The following is a 13236-nucleotide window of genomic DNA, read 5'->3' on the forward strand; positions in this document are numbered from 1 at the left end:
CCACTCTACACTCCTTGTTGCAGCTGCAAAATTTTCAGTGAAAATAATGAGATCACGTTTTAAGTCTTTAAAGGATCAATTCTGCCTGAAGGGAAAAATGTTGGGTTTTTAGTCAAGGACTTTGGTAAACCGAGCATCTAAGAATTTCCTGCATCAATCAGTAGGTGCTGAGAGGCAAACTGGAATGGAATTGCTGAAAGCAGCAACTAACAGACCATTGGAAAGCACCTCCCCTTCCTCTCTGCCTACACTGGGGCTTGCAGTGTTTACCTGCTGCCATTGGTAACAGCCCCCTTCTGAACTGTGAGGCCAAGGCAAAGCTTGAAACTCACATTTCACAGAGGCTACTGACAACCTGCCCTGCCAGCTACTGGGGTTTGTTCATATGAAATATTTCAAGATAGCCAGACTAATATTTCCCAAACTCCAACCTTCACAGCAGCTGCTGCAAGCTCAGAACCAAGCTCAGGAGAACACACATCAACACAGTGATGGGAAAGTCTTCAAGAAAATCTGAACACCTTGAGCAAAACAGAGCGCAATCAGGCCATGTGGACACCAACATACCCCTGTGGCTGGATGAGCAGTGTCCCCACCTCAGAGCTGTCAGTCCCTTTCCTGGGCCAGAAGAGTGACTGCTCTAAAGCACAGATTTCTGAGCAAGGCTGGGAAGAAAGCCTAGCTCTGAGGGATCCACCGCTGCAGCAGTAGCACAAATACCTATAAATAAAAGCTTCACCTTTGTACACTCCAGCAAGGCAGAAGGCCCAGAAACCCACCACAGAGCCACAAGTCGTTTTTTTATCACTTCTCTCCTCTGCTGATGCTGTCTGAGAGCTCAGCAAAACTCCATGCCACAAATAACAGCCTAGCTGCTAATGATGGGGTAGAGCTAAGTGTGTTTATCTCCTGTTGTCCCATCCTGGTGCAACAGAAATTCCTGCTAGAGGTGACCTGAGGAAGTCTAGCCAGATGGATCCTGTGACCCTTTACTGAGGAACTTGCCAAACCAAAACATTTCAGTGCTGGTGCTATGACATGAATGATACACTCTTGAATGGAGACCAAGAGGAGGAGTTGTCTGCAAGAGCCAAGCAAAACACTGTGGGCACACAGGAGAAGGAGCACCAGAGCTTGTGCCTGCATGGTTTTCTCTAAATAGGCAGTTCCAAAAAGCTCCTGTGATTTTCACAAGGATAATACAGTCCTATTAATAAAATCTTGCCTAATACTAACAAATCATCCATCCTGAGATCCATTTCTTGCTAAGTTCATGGAAGACATGAGCCAGGGCAAGGGAACTCTCAGAGCTTCAGCCAGCTCTGCAGCAAGGCCACAGCCCAGAGCATGATGCTACCAGCAGCTCAGGTCCTGCAGTGTGAGAGGAACAGGCTAACGTGGGGACCAGCCACTGCTCCCAAAGACAGGAGTGCAGGGAATCAGTCTGTCTCATCAAGGGCAAGGGCATGCAGACATCAACTGAGAGAGAAAACGAGGAAGGAACCACAGAAGGAAACGGAAGGCAATGTCTCCTGCAGGAGACCAAGCAGGGCACAGGTAAGGAAAAGAGCAGGATGGGGAATGGCAACAGGACCATGATGAAGGAAGAAAAATAGATGGATGGACAGCTATGAAATTACCTTAAAATTTAAAAAAAAGGTGCACTTAGACCCCACCAAGAACTCTTTCCCCTGTTCCCTCCCCTCAGTCCCTCAAAACCACACAAACCAAAGCAACCTCTCACTCCAAGATCACCCTACACTCCCTGGCCTGTGGATGAACACCATCTCCCCAGCCCCACGCTAAATGCCAGCACAGCTGGCCAAGAAGTGACCTCGTCCTGCCTGGGCTGGGGCAGAGCTGTACCCTTGCTCCTGGGGCTGCCAGAGCTCTGTGCTGCTGCTCCCTCCCAGCCCTGACCTGATCTCCCAGTTCTTCCCCCACCATGATGAGTGTGCACCTGTGTGTGTGTGCTCACATTTACTGACCTGCACATACAGGTGGATTTGTACACAACCCCCAGCAAAAACCCAGCTTACAAGGAGGCAGTTATCCACTGAGAGACTGCTACTAGAGATGTTACTCAAAGAACAAATAATAAACTTGTTCCTTTCTGTGCTAGTTCTCCCCATGAAATACAGGCCTGTGATATTTTTTTTAACAGCAGAAGGCTGTCTAGTTATATTCTTGTTTCACTTTCAATATTCTTCAGCCTTAGTTAATTTCACAGGCCAGAGAACAGAGATCATTCTATGATTCCACTGGATCTGGCTCAATAGGATTCTTTCCACCCTATTTCCCAGATGTACATTTGATTTTTCTTATGTTATCCCTGATACAATAATCCTTCAGCTTGATGTTTTACACTGCCTCTTTTCAGCCCCTTGTTCTCCCCACAGCAGAGCTGGAAGGCAAGGAACTGAGGATCCCTGTTCTGAGCCAGCTCCCTGCATGTTTCTTCACCATGCTGGCTAACAGAGGCTCTGTTGTGCTCTGCACTGATAGAAATGTCCCAGCCAAGGGAGTGAAAGGCAGAGGACAGATTCATACTATACAATGTTAGTGCTATCAAAATACAGCTGGACCTAAAGAGCCTATTCAGAAGCTCTAGATCGTGCTTAAAAAGTAAATAAGGTGTCTCAAGCACAGCTGCCTTGAAAATGCAGCTTAGTGAAACATTTAAGACCATTTTACAAAGTCGTATAAGAAGCTGGGTTTGTTCTCTTGGTTTCCTTATGTGCCAAAAGAAAAATGGATGAGATTAAACTTTAAATACTGATGCAGCATGGTTGAGTAATGACTAGACCAATGGCATAATATTTTGCCAAAAGCATAAGACATGCAACTTACTGCCCTAGCTGATGCAAATTAGAGCTACTTTTAAAGTCTGTCATTAGGTGTGAAAACTACCCAGGCAAACAAGCCTGGGCATCTGCACCAGTCCTATCCCCAAAAAAGCACTTTATGGACCCTATTGCTGTAACTCTATAATCCCCTCACCTGAGAGCCAGGGTGATGAAATGCATGGACTCTGCCCACAGGGAAAGAGAGATGCTGTTGTGTCTGCTTCGTTCTCACGTTACAAAGAACCATTGCAGAAAGCAAAACCTTGATGGTGAAACAGCTCAAAGCAGCAGCACTCAATTCTTAGGGAGTTGTTCCCTCAGAATAACAAAATAGAGACAACCATAACAGTGCCAGGCTCACATAAACTGTGAGAGCTCTGAACCAAGCTATTGCCAGTGACCCAAGGACAGTACACAGACATCTTTGTGGCTCTGAAAAGCACAAACTCCCTGCTGCCTCCCAGTACTCCTGACCTTCTTTTGGCCAATAGACTTCACCAAGGCAGGATATACTCCTTGTCTATGTGTAGGAGATGACTGAAAAATGTGCCTGCACACAATTCAACCAACTTGTTCTCCATTAACCTTACTATGATTTGTTTTGTCATCATCTGTACAGTTCATGATTTTGCAATAGTCATTGAACTCCATTACTAAATCCAAGAAACATTAAAAATGTTTAGTTTTTAGCTTTAGGGCATTGTGAAAAGAATCAAGCTTATGAAAATAAAAGAGATGGGCTGATTGTGAGAGAAGAGCATTGCTGCTACTACCAGAGGAGTGATGCCAGTGCATTTGAGATGCCTTACCTTATCCCCTGGCTGTGGTCTCATAAGAGAGACTTGGTCATAGCCTCGTCGAACCAAAGCCCACAGTGCATCAAGTTTACCCTGCAATAAAAAAAAGGGACAAGATATGACCAAGAAATGTGGCAAAAATAGCATGAGATTAAACAAGAGGTGGGTGGTTACAGCTTTTCTGCATTAAGCTGTCTGCACACACACTGATCCTGTACCCTGGCCTCTGTACGCTTTATCTGGACAACCAGAAGAACCTCAGTGGAGAAATACCAAATATGCAGGCAGGATGAGAGGAGATTATTGTGAACAACTCCCTTAAGAGGCACAATTAGACAGGTGTTACTTTAAAGCACTAACCTTTAAATGTTACAAAAGGCAGAACAAAAGTACGGTGCAGATGGGAAGAGAACTGAGGCATAGATGAACAGCCAGAAGAATACCTGCCTAGGCAGGCTTTAACATTCACAGATACTTTCCAGAAACATTCAAGCACTGTTTAACTGATCTGTGAGTAAGCAGGGAAAGGGGGAACTCATCTCACAAAGCACTGTTTTGGGACATGGTCATAGATTCCTGGGATGAGGAGAGTATGGCAGCCTTGACTGTGCTAGCCCTCCAGCTTCCTTCTCTGCAAGCAGAGGTTACAGCTCTTCCCTGCCTTTAGGGTTGTGTGAGGATACATACATTAAAAGACATTGAAACACCAGATATTATAATGACATGGGAGAACTTAGGGTGAAAATATGGGGAGACTGAGTGACTTGCCCAAAAACCAAACACTACTGTCTTGTGGTTGAACTAAGGGGAAAGAGATCTGCATCCCAGCCCAAGCCCTTAGCCACAATGCAGTCAAAGCAAGGACAGTGTCCTTTGTATGATCCTTTTCTATGCTGCCTTCAGATGGCAGAAAACAGCATCTGCCCTCCCTAAGGTTCAAGGGATCTGCTGTTGCACCCCAGGCAAGAGAACCTGAAAAGACAGTGTGAGCTGAGGAAAGGAAGATCTCTGCTCGTGCCCTCTACTCTTCTCAAAAAATTATGGCAACACAGTGCCAAGTGAAATACACATTCCAAAACCAGGCAAAGGTGAGAATTAGTGGCCACTTTTCTAAATAGTCTCACTCAGCTCTGCTGAAAGAAAGGCTGTGCTAAGGAAGTGGGATACAGTATCTTGCAAGACACAAAAGACTTGCTAAAATGGAGGCTCAGACACATTACCTTGATTGGAGTGTACCATTTTCGCTGGGAAGGTGGTTTTCTCACATGGGGCTTCTTTGGCTTGGGTTCCCACGGTTCATACTCCTGTTCTGGCAACTTAATAATAGCATTTTTGGGTTTCTCCAATTTTGCTCCTTCCTCTGTCGACCCCTTGTCTCCCCATCGCACCTGATGTCAGGAGAGCACACTGTAAGGAGACACTTCAGCAGTCCCCACCAGCAGGTGGTTCCCACAGGTATTAATCTAGTTCCTATCAGATGACCAAGTGCTACCAGAATTAAGTCAAACTTATGAAAGCACCAAACTCCTACCATAATCAGAAATACACATTTAAGAATAAAACAGTCTCATTCAAAAACTGCTGGAACTACCAGCCTTTGCACACTCCAGCAATCTAAGGTGTTGTGGGAATTCACAGCATCTGGGGCAGATGAGAATCATTGAGGTTGGTAGGAGCTCTAAGATGATTGAATTAACCCAGCACCTACTATACCATACCTCAAGTGCCATATCCACACATCTTTTCAACACTTCAGGGATGGTGATTCCATCACTTCCCCAGACAGCCTGCTCCAACTCCTAATCACCCCTTCAGTGAAGAAATTCTTCCCAGTATCTAATATCTTAATATGTGATTTTGTTGTCTGACTTAGCTCAAGCAGAGAAGTGACTCTGCATTCAAGAACAGTATATGATCCATGGTGTCACAGTCAGCATACATTCTCAGCATCAAGGATAAAATTCTTCCAAGGAAAATAGTGAAGGATATTAAGATGCAATACTTCATCTGCAGTCCTGCAGGAAGTTGCTGAGAAGCCATAGAAACCAGGCACTGCACAGACAGCATCCTCAAAAATAAAACCAGTGTATTTTGCCTGAATTTCCTCTGACAAGAGAACTGGCTGCAACTGCACCAAAGGGTTTGACTCACGAGATTAAAACTTCTTTTGGTGCTTATCTCATTTCTTACCCTGCAAATTTTCTCTGGCTCTTAACGCTAGATTCATTTAATTATTCATGCAAATGACAGCAGCTTGATGCCTGTTACTTGGACAGCAGGTGTGAATTAGGTACACAAGCCCTGATTAAATCTCGGACTCCAGTCCTCTTCAAGAATCACATGAAAACACAGTGGAACAGTTTTCAATTAAATGTGCTGGGGTTTATAACACTAAAGAATAAGCCAAATACCTCCATCCTCTTAATCCCACCAACACCTCGGCCTCCATAATAAGATGCATCCACGGTTGGCCACTTCTTCTTTGGCAATCCATCTTCATCATCTGAGTCCTGTGGGAAACACAGGGAGATATTAATGCTGCTCTCACATAAAAAGCATAAACTGTGGAAAACAGCTGAACATCCTATGGTCCAATCCTTGGATATCTGGCTTTGTATTTTATGCTTATTTGCTGACAAAAACCAAGGAAGTCTCTTGTCTCTGCAGCTGCAATTTTAATTAGGGAAGCCAGAGAGGATTGCCTATTCCTCTGTCCAGGCTGCTTTTATTTAATCAAATATGCACTGAGCTCCAAAATCTCCACTGATCTGTAAGGAAAGGCAAAGTATAGATGAATTGTACATAAACTGGCTTGCCACTGTGCTATGCAGAAAATGCAGTGATGAGTTGGCCCAGAGAAATAAATTCTTAATTGCACTTTTAGAACTTAATGTCACCTAACAGAGGAAAAAAGTGACCACTGTTGAGCTTTTTAACATATGCATCAGATCCTTTTCTCATGGCAGCTGTAACCAGTAATTCTACACTATTTGATGCTTTGTGGAGTCTAGCTCAAGTTGTACAATTTGAAAAAGGATTCAGACAGGAGCATTTCACAGTTGTTAGGGCAATCAGAACCAGAGCAATCATAAAGACAAAGATTCCTTTTCTGGAGCATGTGAGAGTCTGAATCAGGAATTAACTTCAGGTTCACTTTTCTGTTCTTGCCTAACTAAAAGCTGGCAAATGGTTCTGGTTCAACAAGCCTGGGAACACACCTCCAGCTCTATCATCTTGACAATTTCTCTGACTCCATATCATTACAGTAAGTTAAGACACCTGAAAATCCCAGCCTGACACTCTCCAAGTACACACATAGCTGAGGAGAGGGCACAACAAACCTCCTACAATATTTCCTTCAATCCTCAAATAACTGGACCTCATGCTTATATGCAGACATGCATGCTGGTCTTGGACTAGCCATGCACAGTGCTCACTGCTAGTGTTCCTCAGTACAAGCATGCTTCTAGAAACATTACCTGAACTTATTTTTTTATAAAAAAAAAAAAATTAACTAAAAAGCCAAATACTATAGAGAGATGTAAATTACTGTTACATCACTAGACGGCATTTTCACAAAATTGCCCTACATGTTTCTATTGGAATGGGGAAGGAATTAAGAGCCCAAAAGACAATAACAGCTTTTTGAAACCATGCTTTAATTTTTGTTTGTTTGTATTTACCTCTGAGATTATGCCTTGGAGAAAGGTTTTTCATTGGCCTCTCAGCTACAGTTCAATAGGTCAGTTTCTCCAACTGACCAATTTCTTTAGTATGGCCAGACAAGACTAGAGCTGACATTTGCATTAACAAGTAAGGGGAGTTTGAGTTTGGGGTTTTTATTGTTGTGGTTTGGCTTTTTGGTGTTTGTTTTACCTTTTTTTTTGTTCCTGTTATTTTGTTTTATCCTAAATTGGGAAAATAAATATACAATGAAATTATTGTGGTTTGGTGTTGGGTTTGGTGTTGTTTCAGTAAGCTTTTTTTTGGAGAGTACAACAAATACACAAATTTTATCCCACTTCATGCCAATCTAAACCAGTACCCAGTGAACTGCATCAGTGTTTTAATATTTGATTTCACTGTGAACATGAGTACTATTTAAGCTATTCTGACTCTTCCATGCAATGTAACACAGATTTCAAGTGTTCATGTCTAACAGCTGGCAAGCCTGACTCTAGCAGGACAGAGCCAACAGTAACAGCTGATACTTTTCCAGTTGATAAAGAATTTATACCAAATATCCCCTACACTGAACACACAGCAAAGCAACATTAATAGCTACCACATGGAAATGGAATGCTTGTCCTTTAGAACAAGTTTTACACACCTATATTCAGTTTAATAGTAGCAATACCACATTGTATCAGCTGAAGGGCAGGCCACCATACCTAGGGAGCCTAATAAGTACTAAATGTAATGGAATTCATCACACAGTTACAGTTATTACAATGCACATTACAACTCATGCTGGATAAAGACAAGGCCAAGAAAAGGGATAGATAACATCTGTTTCTGTGTTGTTCCTGGAGGTTTACATCAGTTCATTCTCTTTGATTGCATTTAAAATTGCAAAGCATCTGGAACTTCCGCAGGGCTGTAATGCTCTCTGAAACCTCCTTCAAATGCAGCATGGCTGCAACTGCAGGCTTTGTGATAGCACTAATCACACTAACCCCAGCATGAATTCTGGTGTGCATTCTGAAGTCAAATTGTCACAGTGCTGCTGCTCAGGACAAGTAGCAGGATCACATACACTCTAGTTGTGGCCTCTAGAAACCTCAAAACAGCAGCTGTGGTTGCCTCCCTACATACATGCCAAGTTACAGCAATTTAACAGTAAACTATAAGCTTCTCTCGTGGGTTAGGCGAGTATTTTTCCATTATTTCATTGTCTATGCCTAGGAAAGAAATGAAGGCAGGCATAGGTTTTCTCTGGAGGTGCATTTATTTGCTACTATTATTTTCATGAAACTAGTATGGTGAGACTGAACTGAGGTCAGGGTCAGTGAGTGACTGTCCCTAAAAGAGCTAAACACAATCCTGCCTCACACAGCTCAAAACCTTAATGGAGAAAGGCTAAATGTCCTTCCAAAGGTCACTCTGCAGAAGAGCCACAGCCAGGGCAGGCTTTGTCTCCCCTCCTGTAGCAAAGCCACAAGAATGTGGCCTTTGCTGTCCTTTTTTCCAGCTGCCAGACTGTCCCTTACTACCAATCTGGGCTAAACTCCTGCTGAGAACAATGGCAGCTTTACTGGAGGAGGGACAGCTGTCAGCACAGCTTGAGAAGCAGAGATTTGCTTACACACCTGTTTGATGCACAGCAGAAGGAATAAAATACCGTAGGAACTGCTGGCCTGTGGATTTTTGAGCTATGCAACTGTTTTCACCCTGGATGGAAGTAGTTTTGCTGTATGTACATAAAGAGGCCAGGAGGCAGAAATAACTGTCCTGACCCAGAGCACTTCCTCTCACAGCCTTTAAGGTGTCATTAGGACACCTACAGGGCTGCCATTCCTGGGCAGCATGGCACACTACAGTGCTGCAGGCAGTGCCACAGCTCAGAAATAGCACACTTACAGGCTCTGGAGGTGGTGGTGGAGGCGGCTCCTTGATCACCTGCAATAAACAAACAATGGAGAAATCTGAGACAATGGCAGGGTTCATCCTTCTCAATAACTATGTCCTCCCTGCTTTCTTGCCCATGTCACAAATAAGTCACTCTGCTTCATTCCCCATTCAATCCTCTCATTAGCCTCATGGAAAATGAGTCCAGATGAAATGAAAAATACCATATAATTACCAAGTTAGTGCAAAGATATTATCTCAGAATCCGCAGCTCCTCTGAATAAATTAAAGAAACCCCAACAAACAAAATGCAAAGAAAACCAACCCTAACTCTTGTCTTTAAAGAGGACCATAACAGCTTGTGCACACATTAGTAAATCAATTCCATTACACTTTTATGCAGCAGGTTTCAAAGCTGGTCTGAAGGAGGTCTCGATCCCTACAGAAACTTAAGTCACATCCATGAGCTTATTTAAAATTCTCATTCAATGTAAAAGTCACATAGGCCTTGAAACAATCAAAAACTCAGACAAGAGTAACTTCAACATGCACTTTAGGCAAATTGTTGAACCAGGGCTTTACAAATGTGACAGTTTTTTAAAGCAAGGTTAACCACCTGCTCCAACACTTTAACTGGCAAAGACTATAGGAAACCAAGTCAAGAGAATAAAAAGACTTTACTTACCACTGTGCAGCAAAGGGGCCAAAACCACCACAGAAGAGCCAGAGCCAGCAGCAGAAAGAGAATCAGAAGAGCAATGAAAAGGATGGTCCCAGTCAGCTGCAAACAAGATGATTATTGCTGAGTTACCTTTATATGCCTCAAAGAAGTTACACATTTAGAGTCAGCTTTCCATCACTATGAGGTCTCAGATGCCCTATCCTCAGACTGTACTGGGTTCTGGAATGATACTAACTTTAGCTCTGATGTTTAAGCCTTTTTTTTTTTTTAATATACACTGGGAAATGAAACTTCTTCAATGGTAGATTTCCAACAATTGAGAAGAGGTTCAATTCATCAACAGAGATATCAGGGAACAGGAAAAACTTATCAGGAAACTAGAGGAAAGCCTGGGGCCTGTCAATCAGGCTGAGGAAGGAGGAGAAAGGAGGAATTGGCTAGAGAGGAAGCTGTAAGAGATTTTCAAAGGATAGGTGGAAGGATAAAGGGAAAGAAGCCAAATTCCAAAAGTGATTTCTATGTGATAAAGTCAACGAGATTCACCCTATTATACTGAAACTTGCTGAATTTCCATGACACCAGAAACTGATGCTTAGCCCCTTCTTACAACAGGGATTTCCTTCACTATTCTAAGTGCATTTGTTTTCCCCTCACACAATGAAAAAGCTGAGAGTGGAAAGCACCAACTGGTAAGAACTTTGCAAAGTCTGGGTGAGATCCTGAACGCCCAACTTAGATGGTACCTAGTTCTCTCTCAGGCCAATTCCTAGAGCTGCCAGGACGCACATATTCAATAAGGGACTAACACAAACACAGCTCCTACTCCATTCTTTTAAACAGGTAACCCAGTATCCCATATCTGAGTCACAGCATTGCCATCCCCACTCTGCTCTTTGGCTTTTGGTTAACGATGCAACAAACCCACCTGTGTTAGGGTATGCTGTCTGGCTCACCTTCTTTTGGCCAGAGAGCAGCTGGATTGCCCAAAATGTGCCAAATGTCCTGCTCAAACAAGTCCTGTTGGAGGACACAGTACCCAGCTGCAGTTCACTGCTAAGCCCCCTTTCTGTCCCTCCCATGGCCCCATGTACAACTAATGCATCTGGAAAGCAGATACTTACAGTGAAATGAATTCTCAGTAAAGCCAGATTGCTGAGTAAAAATCAAGCATAACTTTAAGAAATATTGCTGCACTCCTTAAAAACAAATCCAAGTACAGTAGCAATGCAGTACCAGTGCTACTATTACTCCAAACACACATTACCTCCTTGTTTTGTAGCCTTTGTTTCCAGGCATTGCTTTTCCCATGCTAACTGCACATATAAATTGCTGAGACATTTGCCAGCAATAGCTCAGGAGCTGCTGGCAGCAAGAAGCTAAAGAGTCTTCTTTTAATGATTTTAATGACACAAAGCTCCATAGTGAAGCTGGACTTTGAAAAGAAAATAGCAGACTTCACGCAGCTGAACAGAAATAAGCAAGGGGATCACACAGAGGCTTTTGGATTATAGTGAAGATACTTACTGTACAGAAAAGACAGAAGGACCAGCTGGGGAGGAGAGCTGAGCAGGCCAGCTGACTGCCACCCACAGAAAAGGAAACAGGAGGGGAAAGGAAATGGAGGGAGTCTCTACAACGAGAAGAATGAAACGCATGAAATTAAGACAAAGTTGGAAACTGAACTGCCAACCTAGCTGCTTATAGGACAGAACAGGAGTAAGACAGTATTTTTCTATCAGCTGCAAATCAGGCTTCCTGCCTCCTTCACATTCAATCTGCAAGAGGCTGGTCAAAAACGGTCAGATTGACATGACTGGAGATTGGATTCCTCTTACTATCCTAAGGCTACCAAAAGGAAAAGCTTCCTCTATCCATGCTCTGGCCTTTAGGAACCCTGGTTAGGGTTGACACTTCAGTCTTCATCAGAAATAGATTACATATGGGTAACTAAATGCATCAGTTAACACTTGTGCAGACTTGAAAGGTTTTACTGTACCTGAGGTAAAAGAGTGGAATTAAATGTGAAAATATCAGTCCTCAGTATGGAAAATTTGGAAGAAAGTTTTAGCAAAATAGAAATAATCGCATAAAGAAACAAACACATCTCTGCTGTATTGTGTCCCTACAATCCAGGCTGTTCAGGATTCTGGTGTGATATTTCTCACCCTTATTGCTGCAAACATCAGAAAATTAGATTTATAATTTCCAGTTGCCTCCATGTGCATTCCTGCCCTCATGTTCTCCAGCTGTCAAAATGGCCAACAATGATTACAAACCAATATGACAGCATTTGGCACAGGCTATAAAAGTCCTTTTGACACTAATAACAATACAAACTGCTATCAGGTACTTCAGCCAGCTTGATTTAGACCACAAGCACAAGGTCACATATTTAATTACTGTACTTGCTCACACCAGTTACCAGCACTGCCTATTTTTACCCCAAGGCAAGAAAGACAACTCCTCATCTATTAGTCAGTTTCCTAATTTTGTTTATTTGATTGTAAAATCAGATTTTGATAAAGGATCACTTCTAGCTGTTTGTCCCTGACACTCTACCTGGTCTTTTTGACAACATGATGCAGAACAGGCATCACCGTCCTTTCTCTCTGTGGCCTTTCCAGATAGAAGTCCTAACAGTTGTGCCTTTTACCCTAAATCCCCTCAGGGACCCCAAGGCTCAACAGTGTTGCTCCCTGATGCTCCTGTGATAATTTTCTCAGGTCTCCTTCTGTTAAGATCCTAGTTTTGAGGATCTCTCTCCTGGGGTAGGAATGGGCAGGGTGCCTCTTACTCTAATTTTTTACTCAGAAAATCTATTAGGATCTATCCACCACCAATAACAATTTGACCTTAAGTAGCCCTGGTTATTTTCCCAAGAGCTGCTGGGATCAGTCAGTAGCAGTGACACAGAAGCTGCAGAGAGGTCAGGCTCACTCAAGGAGGCTTTGCCTGGAGAACAACCATTTCTTTACAGGGTCTCATGGTTCCTCTGTCAAGCCCCATTGGAGTTACTCACACAATGTGTGCTGGTGATGCTGACAGAGCTGGAGATGAATGTTAGCCCATTGTTCATGCTGACTTGTAGGAAAACCACCCTAGAGCACAAAACAGATATGTTTATTTTTAGTGTCATCTTTAGACTCATTGTTACCTTTATTCTGTCTCTGTTTTAACCACTGGTTTATGAGTCTGCATGGATAGTGGGTCCTGTTGAGTCAGGGCATTTTCATGGCCTCAGGCACTTACCTGCATTTGCCTCCCTGCTTACCCAGAAGCCAACCTTTTTATGTTACCTTAGTTGAGCAGGGACATATGCTTTTTATTAAAAAACCCATCCCAC

General features: G+C 43.0%; 1 protein-coding gene across 1 annotated transcript in view; it reads right to left on the bottom strand.

Annotated features, from left to right (window-relative positions):
* The window catches only part of ANTXRL (ANTXR like), a 57128-nt gene that overhangs the window by 17240 nt on the left and 26652 nt on the right, over positions 1–13236 (bottom strand). Inside the window, exons 12-17 of the mRNA XM_005481263.4 lie at positions 12913–12991; positions 9897–9992; positions 9224–9262; positions 6055–6153; positions 4864–5031; positions 3656–3736 (exon numbers count right to left, since the gene is read on the bottom strand). Of these exons, the coding sequence (XP_005481320.2) occupies positions 3656–3736; positions 4864–5031; positions 6055–6153; positions 9224–9262; positions 9897–9992; positions 12913–12991 (562 nt within the window). The remainder of the gene's footprint in view (positions 1–3655; positions 3737–4863; positions 5032–6054; positions 6154–9223; positions 9263–9896; positions 9993–12912; positions 12992–13236) is intronic.

The sequence above is a fragment of the Zonotrichia albicollis genome, chromosome 7, assembly GCF_047830755.1.
Source record: "Zonotrichia albicollis isolate bZonAlb1 chromosome 7, bZonAlb1.hap1, whole genome shotgun sequence".
Lineage (NCBI taxonomy): Eukaryota > Metazoa > Chordata > Aves > Passeriformes > Passerellidae > Zonotrichia > Zonotrichia albicollis.